We start from the raw sequence: 24,017 nt of genomic DNA on the forward strand, positions 1-24,017 counted from the left end.
CAGTGTTAAATGAGAGGTTGTTTTGAGTGAGGCAGTAATAAAATCAAATATCAGTGTTTAACTATGGCCTGTACATTGATGTTTCATGAAGGATGTTGAAAAGCACAACCTTCCATGAGTGCATGTGTATGCGCCACTTCACTTATAACATTATTTGCCATGTCACTGGGGTGTCGCGTCATGAATTATTAAATCAGTACTTTGTGGTAATACATAATTTCATTTCAATTATTCATGCTAATGTGTGTGCAGTTTACTTAATTGTGTTATTGACTATCAAAAGTAATTTCCTGAAAACCCTCAAGGACGTAAGAATTTAATCAGGAGAGCTCTTCTTTGTGAACTGTAGTAATGTAGTAATTGTACAGTTCCTGACCTGGCTACACTACAGAGCTCAGAAACATGCTACACATAAAATTGTCCAGACCAATGAAATTCACTTTTCCTCTGTGGGTATATGATTATGAGTAACAAACCATATACGTTTCACATACACAGACACACAGTGCATCTTTCCCTGTGTGTGTGTGTGTGTGTGTGTGTGTGTGTGTATGTGTGCGTATGTGCGTGTGTGTGAAGCTGGCTGATTATTGATGAGAGGCATATGGCATGAACACCACACAGAAGAACAGATGTTTCATGTTTTCATGTTTCATTGCAAGGAACCAGACTTTAATCCTAAATTTCTACAGAATCAGACTTTCGTTTCATCTTTCATAGTTCATCACAATTATATCCTGAGGTTCTTTACTTTTATGCAAAGAACAGTATTATTTTATTCTATAAAGACGAGAATTTTGTCCGTTATAACAAAAGATAACAGATGTCTGAAGTTGAACATTCACATTCATCATTTCCATTTACACAGTGATCATTTACACCAATACATATTCAAAAGCTTACAATATGCATAAAACATCAATTTTTAACTCTAATCCCATGCGACAAACTTAAATATATAATTAAGTAAAATAAAATTGTCTCTTTTAATGATCTGTACATCTTGCATGTCTCATTCAGAAATATGGACGGAATGTCCTCTCTGCCTTCACATCCAGCAGAGGCAACAGTTGCTTCATTTCTTTTCGTTGGTCTCCTTTGGGCCATGCGGGTGTTTGTCAGAGCCACTGGAAGTCACTGCAGGGGATTTCAAGCCGGTGCTTGGGTCACTGACCCCTACACTGACTGCATTGAGCATGTTGGCAGACTGCAGTACAGCTTCTGAATGTTCTCTAGCCTTCATTCGAAGGGCCGCAACGCTGGCAGTGCGGTTGCTCTGGCAACTGTATGGTGGCAAGAAGGACAGTCCCATTGGGTCTGAAACACAACAGGAACAGAGAGGTCCACCTGACAACATACACACATTCATATTAAAAACAGAAAACATTACATGTAACACACATAAATCCTTATCCCACTTACTTATTGAGTTCATGGTTCTTCATTATGGGTAACATATACAGAATTTTAATAATACTATTTATGAATAATATCAGTGTCTTCGGTATTATGAATTAACGCATCTACTGTATGTTAATGTTTTCTGTTTTTTATTATGTATGATTGTTTTTCTTCATACGGTTTTCACTATTTATCATACCTATGCTATATCAATTGCTAATCTAATCAAGTTGATTAACAAGGCAGATTTACCTTTGAGCGTTGCCACCTGAGCCAGCGCCTGTGTGTATGTTGCAGTGTTCAACAGTGTCCCTGGTAGACAGGATGGGAAAAACGCCCCCCCAGGTCCCACTGCACGGTTAATGCTGTGGGTGAAGAAGAGAGATTAATTGAGTGTATTATTATTAATTATTATTATTATTATCGTTGTTGATTATAATAATAATACATATTACTCCACCCACTTTGGCTGCAGATCAACAGAATCCTTTTTGACCCTGCCAGGATCAACAGGTGACTGGCTGAAGGTCCTGGCAGGTGGAGGTCCCTCCCCCAAGGGCTCCTTCACCCCCTCCTGCTCTGAATTGCCTCGTTCTGTTTTCCTCCATTTTGCACGGCGGTTCTGGAACCATACCTGTGGCAGAGAGAGGTACATGAAACAATATAGCACACATAATAATGTACATTATACATTTCTTATGAACCTTGTACAATTTTATTTTCTGTACACACTATAACGTTTTGAATTTTGAATCTTAATTTCATTGAATCTAAACATAGACAAGAAAATGATTGTGCATCAACCCCCCCCCCCCCCCACACACACACACACACACACACACTTTAGAATATTTCCTGATAAACTTGCTACAAGTTTTGCTAAATGTAGTTGCCAAAACACATATATGGAAGAACTTCTTGTATCTTAATTTGATGAAGGTCATTGCCTATAACAATGTTTAATTGAGCAATTTTTCATTATCATATTTTAATGACTTCTTGCTGACAGTCCCCCTGCTCCTGACTGTGGTGCTGATGAAGTCGTTTATTTTCCCTATTTAGTGATTGTTTGACAACATCAGATTCGATTAAATCCGTGCTCTCTAACGCATTAATCATATTTGAATAGGAAACTGCCCATAATGGAGTCATATCTCCGCTGCCTGGCCAGCATTGTGCTAAGGTACAATCATGTCAACAGACAAAAACACACACACACACACTGCATTCACTCCGAATAATGGGGGACAGCAGTTTTGCTGGCAGGACGACAATATTTCGTACGGAATTGTGGCTGTATTATCTCACCCCTGCACCTTCCAGAGAGGAGTCGTGATCTCCTCCCTCTCGCGCCCCCATAATTGGCCCATTCATCTCAATTTGCAGTTTGTTCTTGATGCAGCAAAAGCCAATTGACACTTAAAATGGGGGAGGTGGACCCAGAACACCGCACACATTTTTCTAATAATAACTTAAGTCTAATCTTGCATGTTGCCACCGATTCGTGTTCAGATTTAATAAGAAGCATGCAATAATCCGATTAGTTTGAAGTAATTTGTTTACAATCCCCAAATTTAACAGCGCGAATTCTATTATCGCACCGAGGCCATTGGTTTTTAAGCGATAGTAAAGATGACCCGCGGGGAATAAAAATGGCAAAACGATTATATTTCTCACAATTAGATCTGCGAGCATAGGAAAATGCCGCCAACAAACTGCAGCGCAGGAGTACAGGGCACGCGCAATTGGATTATGTGTCTAGATTTATATTATAACAGATCTGGGTGTGGCAAATTTTAATTGCAGGCAGACAAGAAGCTGTAAATCCGCCATTTAAAATGATAATAAATAGAGTAGTTTTCGTATATTTTACTACATTTACTTCACATCAAAATTATATTATATATCAGCAACCTCTGGGGAAAAAACAGTCTAGAACATTATCACTACTTAATTATGAATGACCAAATAATCAATATAAAGCAGGATTCTACATGACGACCGTGCGAATGACGTCGTGCGTTCATTTATGGGATTTTTGAAAGTATCCACTCACCTGGACGCGCGCCTCCGTCAGGTTGATCTTCATGGCCAGCTCCTCGCGTGTGAACACGTCGGGGTAGTGAGTCTGGGCGAACACCGCTTCCAGTGCCTCGAGCTGAGCGCGAGCACAAACAGGTCACTGTTTTACGGATTCCTATGCTCAATGTTCTTTTTAATCTACACGCTTTGTTTCAATACGCGGTATTTGTTTTCTTTAAGGTGAACCAGAAAAACAGCAAATATACATGGGATGAAACAGACGCTACCTGTTGTAGGGTAAATGTCGTCCGGTTTCGACGTTGCTTCCGCCTGAGAAAACCGTCGTCAAAATCCCCAGAACCGTGGTTCCCAAATCCGTTCGAGTTCACTGTTTTTAAAAAATTCACACAGACCAGGTAGATACGTGGCCTACAACGTAAGCTTCTGTACATGTACATTTTCTTTTTATCCTGTATCCAGTGTATTTTATGTTTTATAAAAATATTTTAACATTGAATTCTGGATGCTGATTAAGCGACACGCTTCCTTTGTCGCGGTTGGGGGTAGGTTGGGGCGTCTATAAAAGATGCGTGATGAAAGGCATGACATCGAACATCTGTGCCCGTGCACGGAGCAACAAAAGCCTCCTGACCCCGGAACAAACGGCGGTCGTAGAGCCCGCGGGGCGAGAGTAAAAACCACAAACACAAAGAATTCATGAAAGAATTCACATGAACAATTCAATTTGATAGACACTTTTCTCGGTTTTTTAAATAGGCTATGCCAAAACTGAAAGATACAAGTTGTGTTGACAATTTCATTATCAGCGCAACAACAATTAACAAATCAGTAACAGTAATCTAGCAATATAAAAAGTATAAAACCCAGGTTAAATGTTGACTTTAATTTGATTGTTCATGCTTCTCCTCATAGATATGTTTTGTTGTTGATTTGTTTTGTAATACCATTTTGTGTAGGAAGTCGCGTGAATACTCACAGCTGTTGGTCCTACAGCATTCTCCATCCAATTGCGGTGGACAGTGGAAGTAAAACATTCTGCTCTGTCTTTAAATCATACACAAAAAAAGATAACAGCGGCAATGAATAAAACTAAATATGAACCTGACACTCAGGGTGTTTTAAGTGAAACGTTCCTAAAGCAAATCGCCGTCGTGCTCATGTAAATGCTATAAAGTATTTGAAATAAACTTTGTAAATTTATCCGTAGACAAGATGATTAAACCTCGAGAGCGCGAGCAGCGTCCGGACTCCACGAAGTGGCGATGGAAGCGCGCAGAGGTGGTTCTCACGGCTCCTCTTTTATAAGCATGATGTGCAGCAGCATCAGTGAGACAGAGAGAATCTTCCCACCTACAACCCCCCCCCCCCCCCCCCCCCCCCCGTTTCTTCCCCATTCCCTCTTCCTCTCTCTGTAGAAGTGTGTTTTTGTACAAAATCAAGGGTAAAAACGTTTCAAACTGCAATCTGCATCTTAACCGCACTGTATGTTGCTTTTGACACTAGAGTTGTCCCTCTGTCAAAGTGACACAAAGTGTCTGGAATTCCCACAGACCTTAAATAAAATGCTATACAGTGTGTACAGTGGTTCAACTCTGTATGAAAATGTTCAGTTCATTATATATAAGTACGACTAGATCACAGTAAATAAGGACATGTATATGATGTTAATGTTTCATGATGTCTTTTGGCTTTAGAACTGATGTTTGTTTACGCGTGTGAGCGGAGCCCCACGTCAAGTCTTTTCATAATTTGGTTTGCAATTGACCTCGTCACACACAGGCACTTGGATTAGGTACTGCAGCTCGAGGTACCATTGATGGCGCACGTGGTGGAGGACGTCATTTCTCTGGAGTTCTGGGATTTTTTATATATTAAAATCTGGATTACTTTTTTTTTTTTTCATTTTTTGATTGCCCGTTATATGGGTTAGGGGTCCACTTTGCGCGGGTATCCGCGAGCTAAGGGCTCGTACGTCCAAATTTTTGATTTTGTTCACAGCAAGGGGTCCTAGGATTTATTTCCCTCCCCCGCCTAAATGGTCTGCAGCGGGACCCTTTCAATTACTTTTAAAGCGCGTGCGGGACGAGCGGCACGGACACCGCTGGAAAATTAGGCTCTGAGTAGCAGCTGAAATTTGGAGTCGCGCGCGGAAAAAAAGCGGCGTAATGGCGCGTGATTGGCTCGCTAATAGCATTACATGCGGATAATGGCCCTTAACGGGCCCCTGCGCGGTTAAGGGCATCCCCAGCGAAAAACGATTATGATATTAAAGGGAGGATATAATGATATTTTAGTTATTAAATGCGTGTAATTAATTTATGCTCTGCTGAAAATAAAGTTGGTATTATGACCTCGGAAAAAAGTCGCCTGGAAAATTGAAATCAAATAACTTGATCGCAAAACTGTATTTCATTGCACCGAGTGAAGGGTGTAACGGCACAGCGCAATAATTTACGATTAAAGTGATTATTGTATTTAAAATTCATAGTCCTTGCAAGGAACGCGAAATTAATTTTTACTTTAAGATCTGTAGGGACATGTAGAGCTACGAAACGAATGCTACCCTCAACGTTTTTATTGTTATTCTTCTGGCTGTTTTGTTATTAGATACTGGATGAGTTGTACTTTTCTTTAATCTCGGCAGGACAAATTATATATAAGTAAAAATTTTAATGCAGTTAATATATATGTGAATAATAGTACATATTTTTTATGCCTTAAGATTTTGTGCCGATTTTAGACTTATTTTGATGTGCGACGTTTATGTTTATTATATCTTTTTAATAATTGGTTTGTTAAAATTGAATATTTATTTTCATTGTGGTGATAGAGGATATTTTTTAGGGAAATTCCCAGTATTAATGAGAAATCATTCCCCAATTCATCTTAACAGGCCTGTGTCACTAAAAGTCTCATCTGTGAAGAAGCCTAATTAATGAAGGTTTGTGCCTGGATTTATGCTGAGGGAAGAGAATATTTGTCTTTCAATGTTTGCATGGCCAGCTCATCTCACTCACTCCCATCTAAATGAAGCTTCATCCCCAAAAAGAGGCTGGGTCTTCTGCAAATGAAATCTTTTTTTTTGGAAGTACCATTGTTATCATTTTGGAATAAGCAAAATGTGACACCACTTACAACCAACACAATTGTTTTTCAGTAATTAAAACGTTTAAAATTTTCACAGAATGCTTCACAAATTAAGCAAACAACCAACAGAAAATGTTTTTAATATATGTATTAGAGGTAGATCATTTCAACATGGAGAAGAACGAAAATATTTGTTAAGTATAATGTAATTCCAGATTTACTGTTCTTTAGTCATGTCTTGGCAACAGTGCACACATGCTGCAGATGAATATACATTCACAACTCATTACATTTAAAAACAGAGTTTCAAGTACATTCCAGATAAAGTAATTAGACAAAGTCTTCCCCCTTTCACTGGAAATGTTCTTTGAGTGTCCAGGTTCCCTCGTTGCCATGGTCACGGTGAAAACTACAGATTCGACGCAATAACTCTCTAAACACAGGTGTCTGTTCAGGGCTAAGGATGGGCCCAAATTGCTGTAGGACCTCCTGAGTGGACGCCTGTCCATTCACTTGGGCTCCAAATGCCACAAAGTTTCGCAGGTCAACAAGTAGACTGTCATGCTCTGTGGGAGTGGCAGAAGCACCAGCTTGCTGTTCTTCCTCCTCCTCATTCCCCTCTTCTAGTTGACTCACATGGTTCCTTTCCCTCATGCGGGCTAGCAGCAAGGAAGATGAGAGGCCTGCAGAGTCCCCTTCACCTGTCTCACCACTAAAATGATCCACAAGCCCTGATGCCTTAATAGATGAATTCTTTGTTACAGCAGCATCCTATATATGCACAAAGGGGCATAGATTAATCTCAGATGAGAGCCAAGGTACATACACAGTCACAAAAGCACACACCAACAGAGGCAGTATTGTTGATACCTTGTATTCATTCTGGGATTGATTAGCGGCTGTGCGTGTCTGAGAGATCAGAGGATTCTTCTTCTGCCCAAACCTCCTCCTGTAACAGACCCAGTGTTGGCACAGTGGCTCAGAATGTCAGGTTCCAGTGATCAGGGTGTGAGCGGATGGATGGATGAGTAAATTAATGATGTCTCTTCTCTACCTGGCAAGGATAGGACTGCTAAGGGCAGTGCCTCTCAAAAATGGCAATCTGCACTGACGCCTGGACACCTTCAGGGCCTTCAGAGCATCCTTAGCGACCCGCTCAGCTTCCGCCTCCACCAAAACATAGTCAGGGTTGGATGCCTCCATGATGGAGTCATGTTTCATCACACTGTGGATGCCTAGTGGGGAGACAGGGTCTTATTGGATTGAAGGACTATGCCTCTTTGGTACAGTAACTGCATTGCATAATTAAAGAAACGGTGCAGTACAACAAGACAAGACTTAAAAGAAACCCCACGATAATTGCAATGTCCTGTTAGTGATGTATTTCTATTGAGTTACTCTGAGGAAGTACCCAGTCAAATGCAAAAGCATTCCTAAAAATGCAGCTATTACAGTCTATAATATTTTCTGTATGCAAATAAGAAATGAAGATATACTGTGAGTGGTTGTCATTGTGAAACATTGCACATGGTGCACACAACAAAATGTTTAACTCTTAGTGAGCAGTGGGCAGCCATGAAAGGTGACCTCAGTGGCACCTTGGTGGTTCCAAATTTGTTTATGTTTATGTTATAGAAGGATCTGTTCTCACCGGATTTCTTGAATAGTTTAGATAGAACATAGTCATCTCCCTTCTTCTGCTCATGCTTCTCAGATGCTTCAGACCCCACCCTCTTACAACGCCTTCTCTTCACCAAATGTGAGATGCGGTGCCCCTCAAAGCTTGCGTCTTTTGGCCGGTTGTGTGTCCTGCCCTTGTCCCTGTCACAGTGTTTCTTCTTCTCTTTGTGTTTTTGAGGGCATTCAGAGTCGCCTGCTAATTTATTGGCCAATAGGTGTTCTACTTCCCTGGGCCGTGAAGTTGCCCCTGCCCCACTGGGACATGTTCCACTTTGCAGGAAAACGCTACTATCCATCGAGAAGTTATTGGTAGTGTGCCCAGCAGTGCAGTCTGATGACGTGTACTCCAGTGAGGTTGTAGGGCTTAAAGCAGACACAGTCTGAGGAGTTGCAGTGGAGCTGGAGTATGTAGATTGTTGAGTCTTGGATCTTTTAGAAATCTGAACTTCTGAGCCAGTGCCTGGGTTGGAAAGAAACTTTTGTTGAATCACACCACTGGAACTACAAAACACATAATCTAACATTTGTATAAGCAATCACAAATGGTAGTTTGAATACCTGTGCTTAAGCCATGTAGCCACACCTAGCTTACTTACATATGAAACAGCAATCTTAAGCAAAAAGTGGAGGTAAAAAATAAAATAAAATTACCTGCAAATATTGCACTGGTCTCTGTTCCCTGGGAGCAATCAGGGCTGCTGAGTGTGAAGAGCTCGTAAATGTCATTTGACTTGAAAAAGCGGCGCTGCTTCGGGTCCTTCAGCACGCGATTGGTCAGAAACTGTTTGAAGATTTGTCTGAGGGATTTCACCCGAGAAGCACCAAATAACTTTAGTCAGGTTACAATACACTTAAGACCTCTAGTTAAGACATTTACATAATGACCCAAAATCAAAAATGGTCCACATAGACCACCTGACCAGTCGCAATGTTACCCCACTGAAATGTTGAACCACTGGAAAAGGGGATATTGGGTCATAAGTTGGTGTGAAATTAGAGAAACAACATGTAAACAGTCTGTCTGATCTAATCTTCGGTAATTATCTGCATATTCTGATCAAACTGCATTCCTCAGTGACTCATTTGCAAATCTGTTTCTGATATCTAACAATAAAGATTAGTGTCTATCGAGATTCTCTGCAAAAGTGATGGATTAAACTTTTCTAGTTAATGTTCTGACAGGGCAGAATAAATGTAATGATCACTGTTCATTTAAAAATTAAGGCCAATCAAGAGACAGTTTGTCCAATTTTGATATGAACATCCCTTTGTAACAGGGATAAGATGAAAAAATTGATAAATCAATTGTTGTTCTTTAGCAGATTCCTCTAGACTTCAGAGGAATAGCATGTCCAGGTAGTTTCATGAGAGGAGTATATGTTTCTTTTAACCAAGAAAAGTACATTTTCTTTTCAAACATTTTCATCAAATGATTGTACCTCAGATGAGGTCCCTTCTCTAAGCCCTTTGTCTAGTGACAAGTTCCAGCATAACCCTACGCTAGTTAATGAACTAGTATAATTGTCTTTCTGAAATCACCGGTGGTATATTTTTTCCTCAATGGTTCCTGCTGTCAACAGCCGGTAGATTGTCACCTCCTGCTTTTGTCCGATTCGCCATGCACGCTCCCTGGCCTACCCAGGACAAAAGAAAAACAACCCCATATTGTTTAGGTGGCTGTGTGTTTGTGTGTGTATAAGAGTGTGTGCACATGGGTATACCACCTGTGTGTCAGTACTGGGATTCCAGTCCGGGTCATAAATGATGACCCGGTTGGCTCCAGTCAGATTGATTCCGAGACCTCCAACCCTGGTGGTCAAAAGGAAGACGAATATGGACTTGTCCTGTGAAGTTCAAAGAATAATTTTTAAATATAGGTGCAAGCAGTGATGATGGGCCCTTGAACCCATAGTGCAATGTCCCGTCATGTTACTGTACAATAATGGATTCAAGCAAAATGTTTTTATCAAATGCAGTATTCATTTAAACAGTGAGCAGCCGTCTGATCCCTCTGCTCCTCTGAGAGACAGGCTTCCCTCCTTTACTGCAGCTCACTCAGATAAAAAAAAAAAACCTAAGCCCTGGAGGGGTTTTAACGACACATCACAGAGTCTCAAGCAGGGGTCATTTCTTGCTGTCTCACTCAGAGGGAGAGCAACCCGACTTCATAATAAGTGAATTTAAGGCGTTATTCAATAAAAAAAAAAGATAAAAAAGTAACCCCATACCTTTAATAAGCTCTATGGGACATGGGAAATGCACATAATTTAAAAAATACATTTTCTTGGTACAGTTTAGCTAATGGATGTGAATTGTATTTGAAATGGCATCTGTAAGTAACCATTCAATATATCCAAATTTCATGTTAATTCCATGTTAACTGTGTACAAGCATGAAATTAAAAAATGCAAAGTGGTACTTTTTGTGCTGTGAATTGACTATGCCAACGTGATAAGTGGAGCTGTCCAAATTTCTCTGCCCCTCTTACATTCACTGCACTTGACATGTATGACAAGTTTTCATGTATGTTTAGGGCACCAAAAATAAATGAATATGCATTTGTCATTGTGAAACACAGCACACAACAAAATGTGTCCTCTGCTTTTAACCCATCACCCTTGGTGAGCAGTGGGCAGCCAAGAAAGGTGGCACCTCGGTATTTCGAACCAGCAACCTTCTCATTACAGGTCCGTTTCCTTACCCGCTAGGCCAACCAATATAAATAGAAATAGTCTCATTTTTCTATTGTTTTATCAACTTACTTCATTGTATAGAGCGATGAGTGGCTGTCTAGATGCAATGGTGGTAGTGCCGTCCATTTTGAGGTAAGGGTAGCCGTTCTCCCTCACAAAGATCTCCAGGATCTCCAACATCTGTGGAAGGGAGATGCTTTCAGATGGAGCCTTGAGAACAGGATTAGACACTAATAGGATTAGCTGAGATTAATATTACATGTACAGGGGCACCAACTGTGTGAGCTTTTAGATTCTCTTTGAAGCCAAATCTCATTTCTATTGAACACAGACAGCTGGGCCATGACAAACACCCGGCAATGAAATAAGAGCCATAATGAATTCTATTAGCTGACGAAACGACATAATAACTTTATTAGTGCTTTTGTGGGTTCTTTGAAGATTATGAGTGTATTGATATGTCTATCAATTCTCATGTTTTCCTTTCCAGTTTTTATATAGCAATAGGCCATATTCTGATTTACCTATCTGAGATCAGTTTACTGTTTCTCATTGTTTTCTGGTTCCTGTGATGATGATAGCTGCTCATATATTCCACAGCCAAGCACACAGAAAATAACTTTTCTTGCCCTAACATCAAAACAGTGTAACTGTAACTTCCCAGTCCAACCCTTCACCCTGACCTGTCTGGACTGTGTGAACAGCAGGACTCGATGTCCCTGTTTGAACCAGAGGCGCAGGAGGGACTCCACCACAATTAACTTCCCAGACCGTTTCCAGAAGCCAAAGTGCTCCTCCTCCCTCAGCTGCTCTGCTGGGACCCCTCGTAGTAAGCATGGACCCCCTGAGAAAAGGTCTGGATGGTTGCAGATCTTCCTTAGGGCAATGAGGCCTGAGAATACCTATAAAAACAGAGAAGGAGGGCAACAAGGGTATTTTATCATTTCAGTTGCTTTTTAGCAGATCCTATTATTCAGACACCGTCAAGACTGACGTAATGGTCAGTGCTTGTAAATGTAACCAAACATAGCCAAACCAGAGAATAAACAAAATAATTTCAATGTCACACTACAGCCATGGCCAAAAGTTTTGAGAATGACATGAATACTGGTTTTCACAAAGTTTGCTGCTTCTGTTTTTATTATGGCAATTTGCATATACTCCGGAATGTTATGAAGAGAGATCAGCTGAATTGCAAAGTCCCTCTTTGAGTCCTCTCGTGAACTGTCATTTATGTTTTAAAAGGATCATTGATCATGCTGTCATCATTACGTAGCATAAAAAGGGCTTCACAGGAAAGGATATTGCTTCAACTAAAATTGCACCTAAAGTGAAAGTGAAGTGATTATCATTGTGATACACTGCAGCACAGCACACAGTGCACACCTGCTTTTAACCAATCACCCTTGGTGAGCAGTGGGCAGCTATGACAGGCGCCCGGGGAGCAGTGTGTGGGGATGGTGCTTTGCTCAGTGGCACCTTGGTGGATCGGTATTCAATCCGGCAACCTTCTGATTACAGGGCTGCTTCCTTAACTGCTAGTTTCATCAAGAAACTTCAAGGTGAGAGGTTCAAGTGTTGTGAATAAAGCTTCATGGTGCCCAAGAAAGCTCAGCAAGCTCCAGGACCGTCTCCTAAAGATGATTCAGCTTGCTCAGGAATGGCAGCAGGCAGGTGTGATTGCATCTGCATGCAGACATTTGGAGGATGGCCTGTTGTCAAAATGGCAGCCACTTCTCTCCAGGAAAAACTTCAATATTCTGCAAATTGAGATTGGACTGGACTAAAGTCATTTTCTCTGATGAATCTCTTTTACGATTGTTTGGGGCATCTAGAAAAATAATTGTCCCAAGAAGAAAAGGAAAGTTGAGCGCTACCATCAGTCCTGTCTCGTGCCAACAGTAAAGCATCCTGAGACCATTCAGGTTTCTCATCCAAAGAAGTGGGCTCACTCACAATTTTGCCTAGGAACACAGCCATGAATAAAGAATGATACCAAAACATCCTCCGATTGAAACTCCTCCCTTATGGAATAAAATTTGTGCCAAAATTTTGAAACAAAACTTTCCTAATGTCAAAAAATAAAAAACGCCATTGAAATGTAAAATAAGAGGCTGGAATTTTGACAACATACATTTTTTGTTTATGTTTCGCTCTTTTTCATTTTCAGTTATGCTGCTAATTTCTTCAGTTTCATTGCTAGCTTTTCAGTCGCTCTGCCCCGTTTCACGTTTACGTTGTCTGAGGATTCATTTGGACTTTTGGCCTCATTGGTCAGCAGGTATTTGAGTGACAAAATGCAACAGCACGTCTGATCTTCAACCTTCCCAAATTCTCCCACAACACCCCTCTGATACGTTCTCGCCACTGGCTCCCAGTAGCTGCACGCATCATATTCAAAATACTGATTCTGGCCTACATAGCAACATTCTACCTCACAGCCCTTATTATACCTCGCACTGCACTTCGTATACTCCAAGCCATCTCTGAAAGTAAAAGGAAGACACTCATCCAGACTCTTCTCTGTCTTGGCCCCTTGGTGGTGGAATGAACTTCCCCTTGAGGTCAGAACAGCTCAGTCACTGTGCACTTTCACACGGCAGCTCAAGACCTTCCTCTTTAGAGAATATTTAGATTAACTTGTTTTAACTTGTATTGTATTCATAGTTGGGGATCCTAGTAAACCAGAATTGATCACTTCATTGATTGCAACATGGAAGCACATTGTAAATCGCTCTGGATAAGGGTGTCTGCCAAATGCCTTATGTAAATGTAAACTCTGTCACTACGAGATACGTGGGCTTCAAGAACACGCAGAGCAGAATCAGCTATTAGTTTTCACATACGGATCACATCAGTGTATTTAATCAATACTTACAATTGGTTAATCATGCAGTTGATCATGTGCACAAATCTCATTCCATATATGATCGCAAATGGCTCTCATTTAAAAAAAAAAAAAAAAAAAAGGTTGCCTTAAAAATGTTGCCTTATTCATTTGGGTAACCTTATTAAATGACCCCACACCTGCTTATCTCCATTGATGATCTGATAAACCTCTTTGGAGTCAAGGAAATTCTGATAGACTTGCCGCTGCTCCTCAGTTAACCTGCAAAACAGAACCTGTGGAAAATGAACATGAGAAGCTGAAGTTTCAGAGTGAATTAATTGAGTTTTGGCAGAGATGTGTACCTGCTCATTCTTGTCAGGTAGTGAGAGACTGGCTTTCACATCTGCCTTCATTCTCCGTAGCAGGTAAGGGTTGATAGTGTCACGCAGAATGCATGCACACTTGTAAGCAGTCTGAACCTGCACACGGGTGGAGTGTTTACAGTGAGCTCTCAGCAGGATGGCACATTAAAGATTTATGAGAGCGCTGCTTAGGCCTTGTAGGTGGAGTGGAGAGGAGGTTGCATGCTCTCTATCAATAATGTTGCCTAATCCTGCAGCCAAATGGAGTACAGTAGTAAAAACCATAGAGCACCAAGATCAAAAGCAGAGTTCCTTGCAGCTCTGAATAGTTAATAGTTAAAACAGAGAGGGGAGGGCTCATTAGATAATATGCTATTTGTATTTGTAACTATTTAGTTAATATGGGAAAAAGGGGAAAAATCTGTATAGAAATAAATTTCTATAGAAATACATTAGTGAAAATAAATTCATGAATTCATATATAATAGACAAGGTAACTTCTAGACAAAGGGAAATAGCACAAACAGTAATGTTCCTTTAGTGTATACAGTGTCAACAGTGTACATAATAAATGTAAAATGCTATGGAAAAACTATTAAAACTATATCATTATTTTTGTAGACACTTTTTGCTCCATCCTTAAATAAAACCATCACTACTTCCTCAAAAACCTGTGGAAAACTAGAATTCTAAGGTTATCTATCTCCAGCAATTTAATAGCATTAATATTTAGTAAAGGTTTTTATTATTGGCCACAGAGACATCAATACTTGTTTTAAAGCAGTTAGGAAATTATCTCCATAAAGTCATGTATTATTAAAGAGCTGGACTGCATCCACTGCAAATTATACTTCCTCAGCCAGTCTATAATATTAATGTTTTACTGAATCTTTACCTATCTGTCTATTTACAGTCTAAGTGCAATAATTAAGAAATTTAGGCCGGCATTAGTTTATGATAAAAGGTTCTCAACACCCAATCAGCAGAGTTTTACAAGTGTACCTGAACAGGAGTGGCATTGGCATAGCCACCCATGGTGATGGGGACAGAAAATTGCTCCATAAAAGTTGGCAGAGTGCCAAGTTTTCCTGGGAACACAAAGTCAAAGAGCGACCACAGTTCTTTCATGTTGTTTTGCATGGGTGAGCCTGACAGGATGAAGCGGTGTGGCGTCCGAAACTGGTAAATGGACAATCACAGATTACCATTCAAGTTATACACCTGTCTGCAGAGTGTGTGTTGCAATGAGCAGTATCTGCCCACCTGCTTGCAGGCTATGGTGACACGTGCATTGGGGTTGCGGATCTTGTGGCCCTCATCCAAGATGATGTAGTGCCAGTCATAGCGCTGTAGGTAGTCCTGCATTATACGCACATATGAGTACGAAGTGATCAAAATGCCATGGCAAGCAATAATCTCCGGGATCAGCTTCTCCTGTTGGAGCCACATGGACACACATAGATATGTTTTGCAGTTATTAATACATTTAATGTGTATTTATTATTACTAATTACTATGTATTAACTATTACTAGTAATAATAGTACATTTAGTAATTGTAAAATATTAGTACAATAATAGTACAATAGTACATTTACTATTACCATGGAGCCACTAAACAGAAGAATATTTACATAAAGCAATGTTGTTGTTTTTTCCAATAAGATAACAGTTAATGAAATGAAACTATAACTAAATAACAGCTGTTGTATAATTGCAGTGATTCTGAGAGGAAAACATATTGTTCAGTTTAATCTGCAGTCTGTATTTTGGAATGAAAGCTGTCTCCTGTGGTTCAGCTTTGATTTAATTAATCTGTTATTAGGCAGAGTTAACATTAAAATTAAACTAGCATGATCAGGCAATCTGACCTAACACACTCTCACAGCAACACACACACACACTCTGGGCCCCTGAGACCAAAAATACAAATACACAGCCCATTAATCACATTGTCAGGCAAAGAAAAGGAGAGTGTAGGGAATTGGGGAATGGGGGAAGGGTGGATCCCCTGCAGATATCTAGGTCTACTCACCTTTAATTAATTTACAACTTACTCTGACCCAAATCAACTACACACACACTTATACATTTCTACAAAAAAAACTAAAACACAAACACTTACTTTCTTGCTGGTGAAAGAGCCAGTCTCATGAAGAACTGCTACACGGAAAGGTGGCCACCAATTGTGGAACTCCTTCACCCACTGATGCATCACTGTAGCTGGGCAAACGATCATGCTGGGACCTAGACCCACATACCTAAACACAGAGAACCAGAGCTGTGTGAGCAAATGTGCACTCAACTGTGGGTGTATGTAAGTGACATATGTGTGTTATATATAAATGCTGTTTTTTTCAGATTGTGAAGTCCTGATTAACTACTGTAGTTACTGTAATATAATTTTTATATATAAAATTGCACATGCTGTCTCTCAGACAATTAATTCAGGCAGACGAAGTTGACCACACACAGAGGGTACGGAAAGTATATCTCTTTGTATTTATTGCTAAAATCAGTTCACGTTATTCCTTACACACAGCACCCCATATTGACAGAAAAATACAGAATTGTTGACAATTGTTGACCGGGGAGCAGTGTGTGGGAACGGTACTTTGCTTGGTGGCACCTTGGCGGTTCTGGATTCGAACCGGCAACAGATTACGTGTCCGTTTACGTACTTGTTTGGCTACCACTGTTAAATCAGCAATTAGCAGATTTAAATCAGTCGTTTGTAGTCTGTATCTGATCTTCATACCTGTATAGCTAGACTTAAATCAACAACTATTAGTTTAACAGAGACTATCGGATAAGTCAGATAAGTAACAAGACCTATTAAGATGCTAATAATAAATCTTGTTCTCCAAATCAGGCATTCTACCACACCACATAGTTTGTCAGCAATATCAGGTATTTCATCATGCTTACAGTAAAAACAATTCTTAAAAGCCTGTTCACTTACTAGTGCTGTTGGTGAGGAATAACAAAATGAGCATTACCAAATGTCCTCACCGAAATGTTTTCACTTGTAGACACCCATAGATCATTAAATATATTATTCATATTAATTTCTAATTAAATTAATTTCAATTAATTCAAGGCATGATTGGGGGTGGTAGTAGCCTAGTGGGTAACACACTTGCCTATGAACAAGAAGACCCAGGTTCAAATCCCGCTTACTACCATTGTGTCCCTGAGCAAGACACTTAACCCTAAGTTTCTCCAGGGGGACTGTCCCTGTAACTACTGATTGTAAGTCGCTCTGGATAAGGGCGTCTGATAAATGCTGTAAATGTAAATGATTGAGCTGGTGATGGCAACAGGCCACTGATACTGAGCCATAATTGAGTTTACAAACAATCAATTTGCGGATGGTTGACGCCAGGCAAGGTATTGATGAACTGAAAGCTTCTTTTTCGAAGCATGTGCATGCGCATGCACACAGACACATGCAAATCTTCACTAAGTGTGACATATACTAAAGGCCCTTTTTCAGTGTATTTAATTACATGTTTCATGTCTAATCCCCATCCCTGGAACCTTCCCTTTAATTCTACGGTGATCAGCTGCACTCAGACAATCACAGGAACATTGTAATTGAAATGTCTTTAATAATTCACACTGAAGCTCTCTCAACCACAATACAACTGCTGAAATATTCATGCTAGCCAGACTGACAGTCTGCAGAGGTGTTTGCATGTGCAAAAGTGTGTGCATGCTGCGCCCAATTTGTGAGACTGGTGAAAGAAATAATGATTGTTTGTGTGTTACTGGTGTCTCTTGCCTGTAATTTGATCCCCGGGTTCTTAATTTGCTGTAGCTGAGAGCAGCAAGGAAGGCGATAATCTGGATTGTTTTTCCAAGGCCCATCTCATCTCCCAGAATTCCCCCTGCTTGCTGGCAGTGTAACTCCCACATCCAGCGTACACCTGTCTGCTGGTATCTGTGTGCACAGACACACAGTTGCGTAGAGTCAGGCATATAGCAATGATGTACTTGTGCACACACACTCATGCAGCCATGAATTAATTATGATCCATTATCTCTATTGACTGTAGATGAGTGTACACTAAGTGTTTTGGTGTAGATGCACCCTTCACTATCACCACAGAAAACATGGAAGCATGGACTCATGCAACCATGCATTGTCACACCGTGCTCTCCTGTTCATACCTTAATCTTGTATGTTTTGTGTCCTGTCAAAGTGCACTGTCTTACTTAAAGAGCTTCTTCCAGAGGAACTCTGGTATTTTAAAGCCCTCATCAAACTCCACATTGCTGTCCTCTGACTCATCTTCTCCAGTCTCCAACCTCCTCTCATGTAACTTCTGCTTTTTCCAGTGCCTGCAATATAAAAACTTGCTCATATTACACACACACACACACACACACACACACACACACACACACACACACACACACAGAAGCAAAACAAATGAGCTTAGACACATCTACCTAGTGTCACCACATTTGCAGTAAATTTGGTGTGTCATATAGGTGAAGCAGCACTTACAGAACAACCAAAACATTATGACCAATGATATTAAGTGCAACTTAATATCAGCTGTTTTAGTCATCTTTGATGGTTTATAAACAGATTTCCCACACAAGAAGCATCTCATGATTGTAAAAAACCTTTGCAAACTTGTTTCAAAACATACTGATGGCATGGGTTGGAGACGTATTTATACAATTCTGAATGTTCCAGTGAGCACCATCAGCACTCACACAAAGCTTCAGAAAAAAATTGTACATATAGTTGTTTCAAAGAACTCAAAGTAATGCACTCAACCATGGTTGTGGGGCTGATTTTCAGCATATTGTACTGGAAATCTACTGAGACATTCTTGATGGGAATCTGCCCACTTGAAAAGAGGGTGGACATTTAAGCAAGACAAACATCCCAAACACACAGTCAAAGTCACAATGACATGCGATTAGTTTCTCAATACAGGAGTTATGTTTAAGATGTCATTACCAACAAATGCTTTTTCCAACAAAAAAGATGTCATTACCAACAAAACATTTTTTTTACCAAAAAATATTATAGAAATATTTTTACTGTGTATGACTAAAACATAAAATTCCTCAATGTATTATAGTGTCAAAAGCTGGAGAATATTCTACAATGCTACACACAATCTGTTTCTACTAAAAATATAATGCTTCCAGAAAATTGAATCAAATGTTTTTAACAAGGTAGCAGTGCCTTGAGTCAAACTTGTTTCAGTAATAACCTGCCAAACTTTCAGTAATAACCTGCCAAAAAGTTGAACAGTCAAAGAAGAACATGTTTCTGAACCGCTTAAATTCCAGACATAACAAAGCTTCACAATTGATTAGCACTAGCTGCACGCATTATAGTGGCAACCAGGAGTTTGCTGTGGAGAAAAGAAAATGCAGTAATATAATGAGGGCTCTGGGAGTTTTTTTAATCAAATGATGTCTTCTCACATCCCTAACAATCAGAAAAGCAGAAATAAAAGATGAAAACTAAGCAAAATTCAAAGCAGAATTTAATCAAAATCGCTGTCTGTGTGTAAGAATAGAGTATGTGTCCCAAACAGCATAGGTCCAGACAAGAGCCTCTGTTTACTCCCCTCTCTTGAGTGGTTTTAATTGATCTGGTTCTGGCTGTGAGGTGGTAGTTAGTGGCTGTCTTCAGAAAGCAAATGAAGATTGATACAGGTGATTATGAGCCGCATCAACTCCAAAAGGAGTGGAAAGACAAGAGCAAGAAAAAATTATTTATCTTCATTTCAGCCCCATTGCTGTCACTCCATAAGCCGCCTTCTCCCTCTACCTGCAGACTCCAATAATTAAGTCAGAACTAAATAATGTCTCAGTTGATTAACTGCTTAAGGCTCCACCCATTCAGAAAACAGAGAAAGAGCATTCTGTTTCAGATTCACTGAGAGTTATTTTGATTAATCATAGTACATAATTAGTGCTGATCCTGTTATTTATCCATTTACATATCCATTTACTTCTCTAATGATAAACTTAGATAGGACAGACTTGACTCAACCTAACTATTGTACACAGTGGTATTATTAGACAAGGGTTAGGGTTAGCTGGAGATAATAGCTGGAGAACAAATCTTACAACATTGAACATAAAATCTGATATATTGCAGCTTTCAAAAGGATTAGCAAAATACCTTTTACCACCTGGATTTAACAAAGGAAATATTTCAGTAGTAGCGTGTAAGAAAGTGGACTCGTAATCAAAAGGTTGCAAATTCCATTCACAATCACCTTAACTTTTAAAAAATGATGCTCCCGTTGGATAATTACTACATGGATGATTATGTTTCAGCTAGCAGAAAGTTATTTAACACAAACTGATGCAGTGAGTAGCTTCTCATTTCTTACACAACCTCATTTCTTACACAATGTCGAAAGACACATCCTGTGGTTGTGGAAAAGATGTTAATATGATTCAGAAGAGTCAAATTGTATCAATAAAAGAAAAAATCTAAGGGGATTGCAAACACTCGTGTAAGAACTGTCCAACACATTATTAAAGGTACTGGAAAGGTAGTGGAGTTCCATCGTCTTTGTGAAAGAAATTTGACAAAAAAAAAACCCTGAATGATCATGATCATTCTAAAATGTTTGGCGAAATCAATACTCTGGAGAAATGTAAGAAGATCATGTGGTCTCATAAGTGGTCAGACTTACCCTGTTCATGAGTGTTAGGGTAATAAGAGAGGCGCATGAAGATATTTACAGCATTTATCAGATGCCCTTATACAGTATCACTCTGTCACCCTGGAGGTTTTTCTGGTTCATAGGAGGATGTGTTACCCACCAAGATGCAGCCATCATGACTAGTTCCTACCGTACATGCCTGTGGGGGAAGTGCTATGATCTGAAGTTGCTACAGTTGGTCCCAAAAGAATGATCAGGTCATCTGACTACCTGACTATACTGAATGACCAGGTTCCAAGATATAGTCTAAGATTCAGAGAGCATGAGACCCCTAGAGCATCATTTTCACACATATGGTGATTAAGAATTTGCATGGTGGTCTGATTACGCCATCATCTTTACAAGAAATTCCACAGTGAATGTGTCCCATAATCAAGGCTAAAGGAGGTCAAAAAAATATTAGTCAGTGAGTTGGACTGGCAGTTATAACAACTATACATTCACACTAGATCTAATATCTTACCTAATCCTCTGCCTGTAGTGTTCCATGTCCCCATCATCCTTGCACTTGTTCACTTTGCCCTTTCTCCCAGAATCCTCCTCTTCTTCAGAGTCACTATGTACATAATCGTCACCCCCTATTTTATTCCTCGCCTTGGCAACACCTTTGCCCTTGTATGGCTTCATAACATATTCCTCATCCTCATCTAGACTAAACATTTCATCCCTATCTCGGTCCATAAGCTCAATGCTGGGTACGTATTCTGAGCTGTTACTCTCTGAGTCACCATGGCAAATCTTTTGGGGGGGCGAATGGTTTGTTCGTTGATTCCGGGCTTTAGCGTGAGCCCTGAAGGAAGACACTTGAATGTTCTGCATATGCTTCTGTGATTTTTTTTCTTTGCTGGAGGATTTGCTCACAGTTTGATCCTTAATGAACGTGCCTGCTGTCCTACCCTTGGAAGCTTCTACCCGCCTCTGCCTCCCTGAGAGCTTCTTTCGGGTCTTAGACTGCTGTACCTGGTCAGCCAGGTAGCGGTCAAAACCAGAGTTTTCACTCAACATGAGTTTCCTTGGCTTCTGATTCTTGTCTGGCTTTGGGTGCAGCTGGGTTCCAAATGGAGTCATATGACCAGTCCGGATTAGCTCTTCCCACTCACTTTGCTGTGACGGCATAAGCATGCTACCAAGAACAGACAATCCTACAAAGAGGAAAAAAATCTGCATTACACCTCTAATGCCATCAACATGAAAAAAGATTTAACAGATTTAACAGTCCTGGGTTTGTCTTGTCACCTTCATCGTCCACATCCTCGTTAGTTCTAGCCACAGCTTCCAGCAACTGCACATCCTCACCACCCAGTATAGCCTGCAACCGCTTCTGCTTTGCACGGATCTTCTTCAGCTGTTTTTCCTTCTCAGTAAAGGAAAAACACACAGTTAAGGTTCAGCAGGCTCCAGCCACTCCCAGCTAGTCCCCTTACCTTATTCTCTTTTTGTTTTTTGACAGAGTCCAGTTTTCTGTTTATATCTTTGCTTGAAGTAGCATGCGGGGTGAGCTGGTCCAGCACACGGTTGATCTGTTTGAGTGCAATCGTACAGGATCTACAAGGACATTCACAAAACCTTCATTTAAGAATTTTGGAGTTTATTACTCTCCCAGAATGTCATCATGAACATGCATGGGTGTCATTAATGTTGCCAAATTAACTGGATCTGCAGATCTAGTGTTACCATTATTTTTTTGATTCAAAGTTCTCCTAAATGCAGTAATGGTTCTATTACAAAAGTGACTGATGGTCACCTCGTGGTGAAGTATTCTTTTAGCCTTTACTCTTATTTACCTGACCTCATCCATCACAAACTCGTACTCCTTTTGTGCCTCGACTCTTGCTGCTGTCTGGCTGGCTTCCTGGATGGCTCTGTCCACCTGCTGAAGGACCCCCTGCTCCAGCACATCCTGGTCATACACATCCACTCCAAGACCAAGGAGCTCAGCAGCCTGGGCAGAGTGTTCCACAGCACAGATCTGCTGCCGATCAATCTGCAGCAGCTTCTGTGGTTTCTTCCTGCGTTCAGCTGTCTCACTTAAGCAAGCAGCTGCTGCCTCCTCATGGCCAATGTCTAACTGGGACAGGCCACTAGTACTAAGGCTGGATGTACCTTCACCCGGGACTGGACTGGTCACAACTGGGATGTCTTGGTCTTTGCTACCTTCTGTTGGCATTATGGGTATCTAACAGATATAAATGAAGTGTGAATTTCGTAGTCAGTCATACAATGTTTACAATAATAAAACTATTTAAGGAATGATAATATATTAATTTAAATGAGAAACATGTCACCACCCAGTGAACAAACGCCGATCTGCCGAGTATTTTCAGGAGCTTCTTGATATGTTGTCAAATTGAACGCTATTCTGTCTGTTTTGGAGAGTGACTCGTCACAAAACTCCAATAAAACAACAGTAGCTCGAATCAGATATTGGTATTTTGTAACGTCTTCAGACAAATCCAGACAACTAGCTTTAGCCTATTGTTGTTGGCACCGAACGTCAATATGAACATTAATACTGGGATTATTGATGTCTAAAAATATCTGCGTAGAAAAACTAACCGGACAAACACGCAGATATTTCGAATCCTTTATTACCACGAGCCAGAGTTATTCAGTAAAATATTCACACGCCGCTGCAGAGACCGACAGCTACATGAGCGACCTTCGGCTTTGTTGCTTCACGTAACGTGCGTAAAGTTCCGGCAACAGCGTAAACGACCGACTTGAACTGTGGGGTTTAATTTATAGCGCCCTCTAGTGACCAAGATGACTCAGCAGGTCCCAAAGCTTTTGAAATATAATCATTATAAACCGTAACTCCCCTGTAATTGGGAATCAATTGCAGATAATTTCATATATCCCAGGTAGTATGTACCAACAATAATTTAATATGGCAACACATAATTATTAATAATTTAGTGAAATACCTTTTAATTGTTTCTGTCTGGATTATATATATTTTCCGTCTGTTTGTAGAATGGCCGCCAGATGGAGCTACATGACTGTTGACATTCATTTCCTTTATTCCCCTGGAGCAATTCCACATACCGAATGAATGTTTGGTTGTAATTGGTTGGTCAGTATGTAGGTCATTTTCATGCAGCGCCCAGTAAAATAATCTTTGGCATCTTTGGCATCCAAATGTCATATTCCTGTCAGAAGAAGAATAACAATAGCAACAACAGCAATAATAAATGTGTTTGGTGTTATTT

The 24,017-nt window shown here is 40.2% G+C and overlaps 2 protein-coding genes across 10 annotated transcripts; both read right to left on the bottom strand.

The window, feature by feature from the left end:
- Positions 1 to 805: 805 nt before the first annotated feature.
- drgx (dorsal root ganglia homeobox) lies at positions 806 to 4,745 on the bottom strand. 3 transcript variants are annotated; one of them, XM_028969784.1, is made up of 7 exons: positions 4,667 to 4,728; positions 4,421 to 4,488; positions 3,711 to 3,811; positions 3,458 to 3,559; positions 1,866 to 2,035; positions 1,654 to 1,766; positions 806 to 1,347 (listed from the first exon to the last, which is right to left on the bottom strand). In XM_028969784.1, exons 2-7 carry the CDS (start codon positions 4,476 to 4,478, stop codon positions 1,076 to 1,078), a joined length of 816 nt encoding a protein of 271 aa, XP_028825617.1. In that variant the 5' UTR covers positions 4,479 to 4,488; positions 4,667 to 4,728; the 3' UTR covers positions 806 to 1,075. The 3 variants fall into 3 exon arrangements, with proteins under 3 accessions (XP_028825617.1, XP_028825618.1, XP_028825616.1); XM_028969785.1 differs by having other exon boundaries at positions 806 to 1,317; positions 3,711 to 4,745; XM_028969783.1 differs by having other exon boundaries at positions 3,711 to 4,745.
- A 1,907-nt stretch (positions 4,746 to 6,652) lies between these two features.
- Positions 6,653 to 23,508, bottom strand: ercc6 (excision repair cross-complementation group 6). 7 transcript variants are annotated; one of them, XM_028964142.1, is made up of 22 exons: positions 23,365 to 23,415; positions 22,912 to 22,984; positions 22,593 to 22,750; positions 22,233 to 22,353; positions 22,045 to 22,162; positions 21,272 to 21,950; positions 18,314 to 18,439; positions 17,880 to 18,038; positions 16,221 to 16,356; positions 15,360 to 15,530; positions 15,099 to 15,275; positions 14,097 to 14,213; positions 13,932 to 14,027; positions 11,588 to 11,806; positions 10,974 to 11,084; positions 9,936 to 10,055; positions 9,751 to 9,845; positions 8,863 to 9,008; positions 8,183 to 8,671; positions 7,586 to 7,766; positions 7,402 to 7,480; positions 6,653 to 7,302 (listed from the first exon to the last, which is right to left on the bottom strand). In XM_028964142.1, the coding sequence occupies exons 3-22, from the start codon at positions 22,604 to 22,606 to the stop codon at positions 6,883 to 6,885; spliced, it is 3,774 nt and encodes a 1,257-aa protein (XP_028819975.1). In that variant the 5' UTR covers positions 22,607 to 22,750; positions 22,912 to 22,984; positions 23,365 to 23,415; the 3' UTR covers positions 6,653 to 6,882. The 7 variants fall into 7 exon arrangements, with proteins under 7 accessions (XP_028819975.1, XP_028819948.1, XP_028819930.1 ...); XM_028964115.1 differs by having other exon boundaries at positions 22,593 to 22,984; positions 23,401 to 23,508; XM_028964097.1 differs by having other exon boundaries at positions 22,593 to 22,984; positions 23,365 to 23,504.
- Positions 23,509 to 24,017: the final 509 nt, after the last annotated feature.

Source organism: Denticeps clupeoides, chromosome 2, assembly GCF_900700375.1.
Source record: "Denticeps clupeoides chromosome 2, fDenClu1.1, whole genome shotgun sequence".
NCBI lineage: Eukaryota > Metazoa > Chordata > Actinopteri > Clupeiformes > Denticipitidae > Denticeps > Denticeps clupeoides.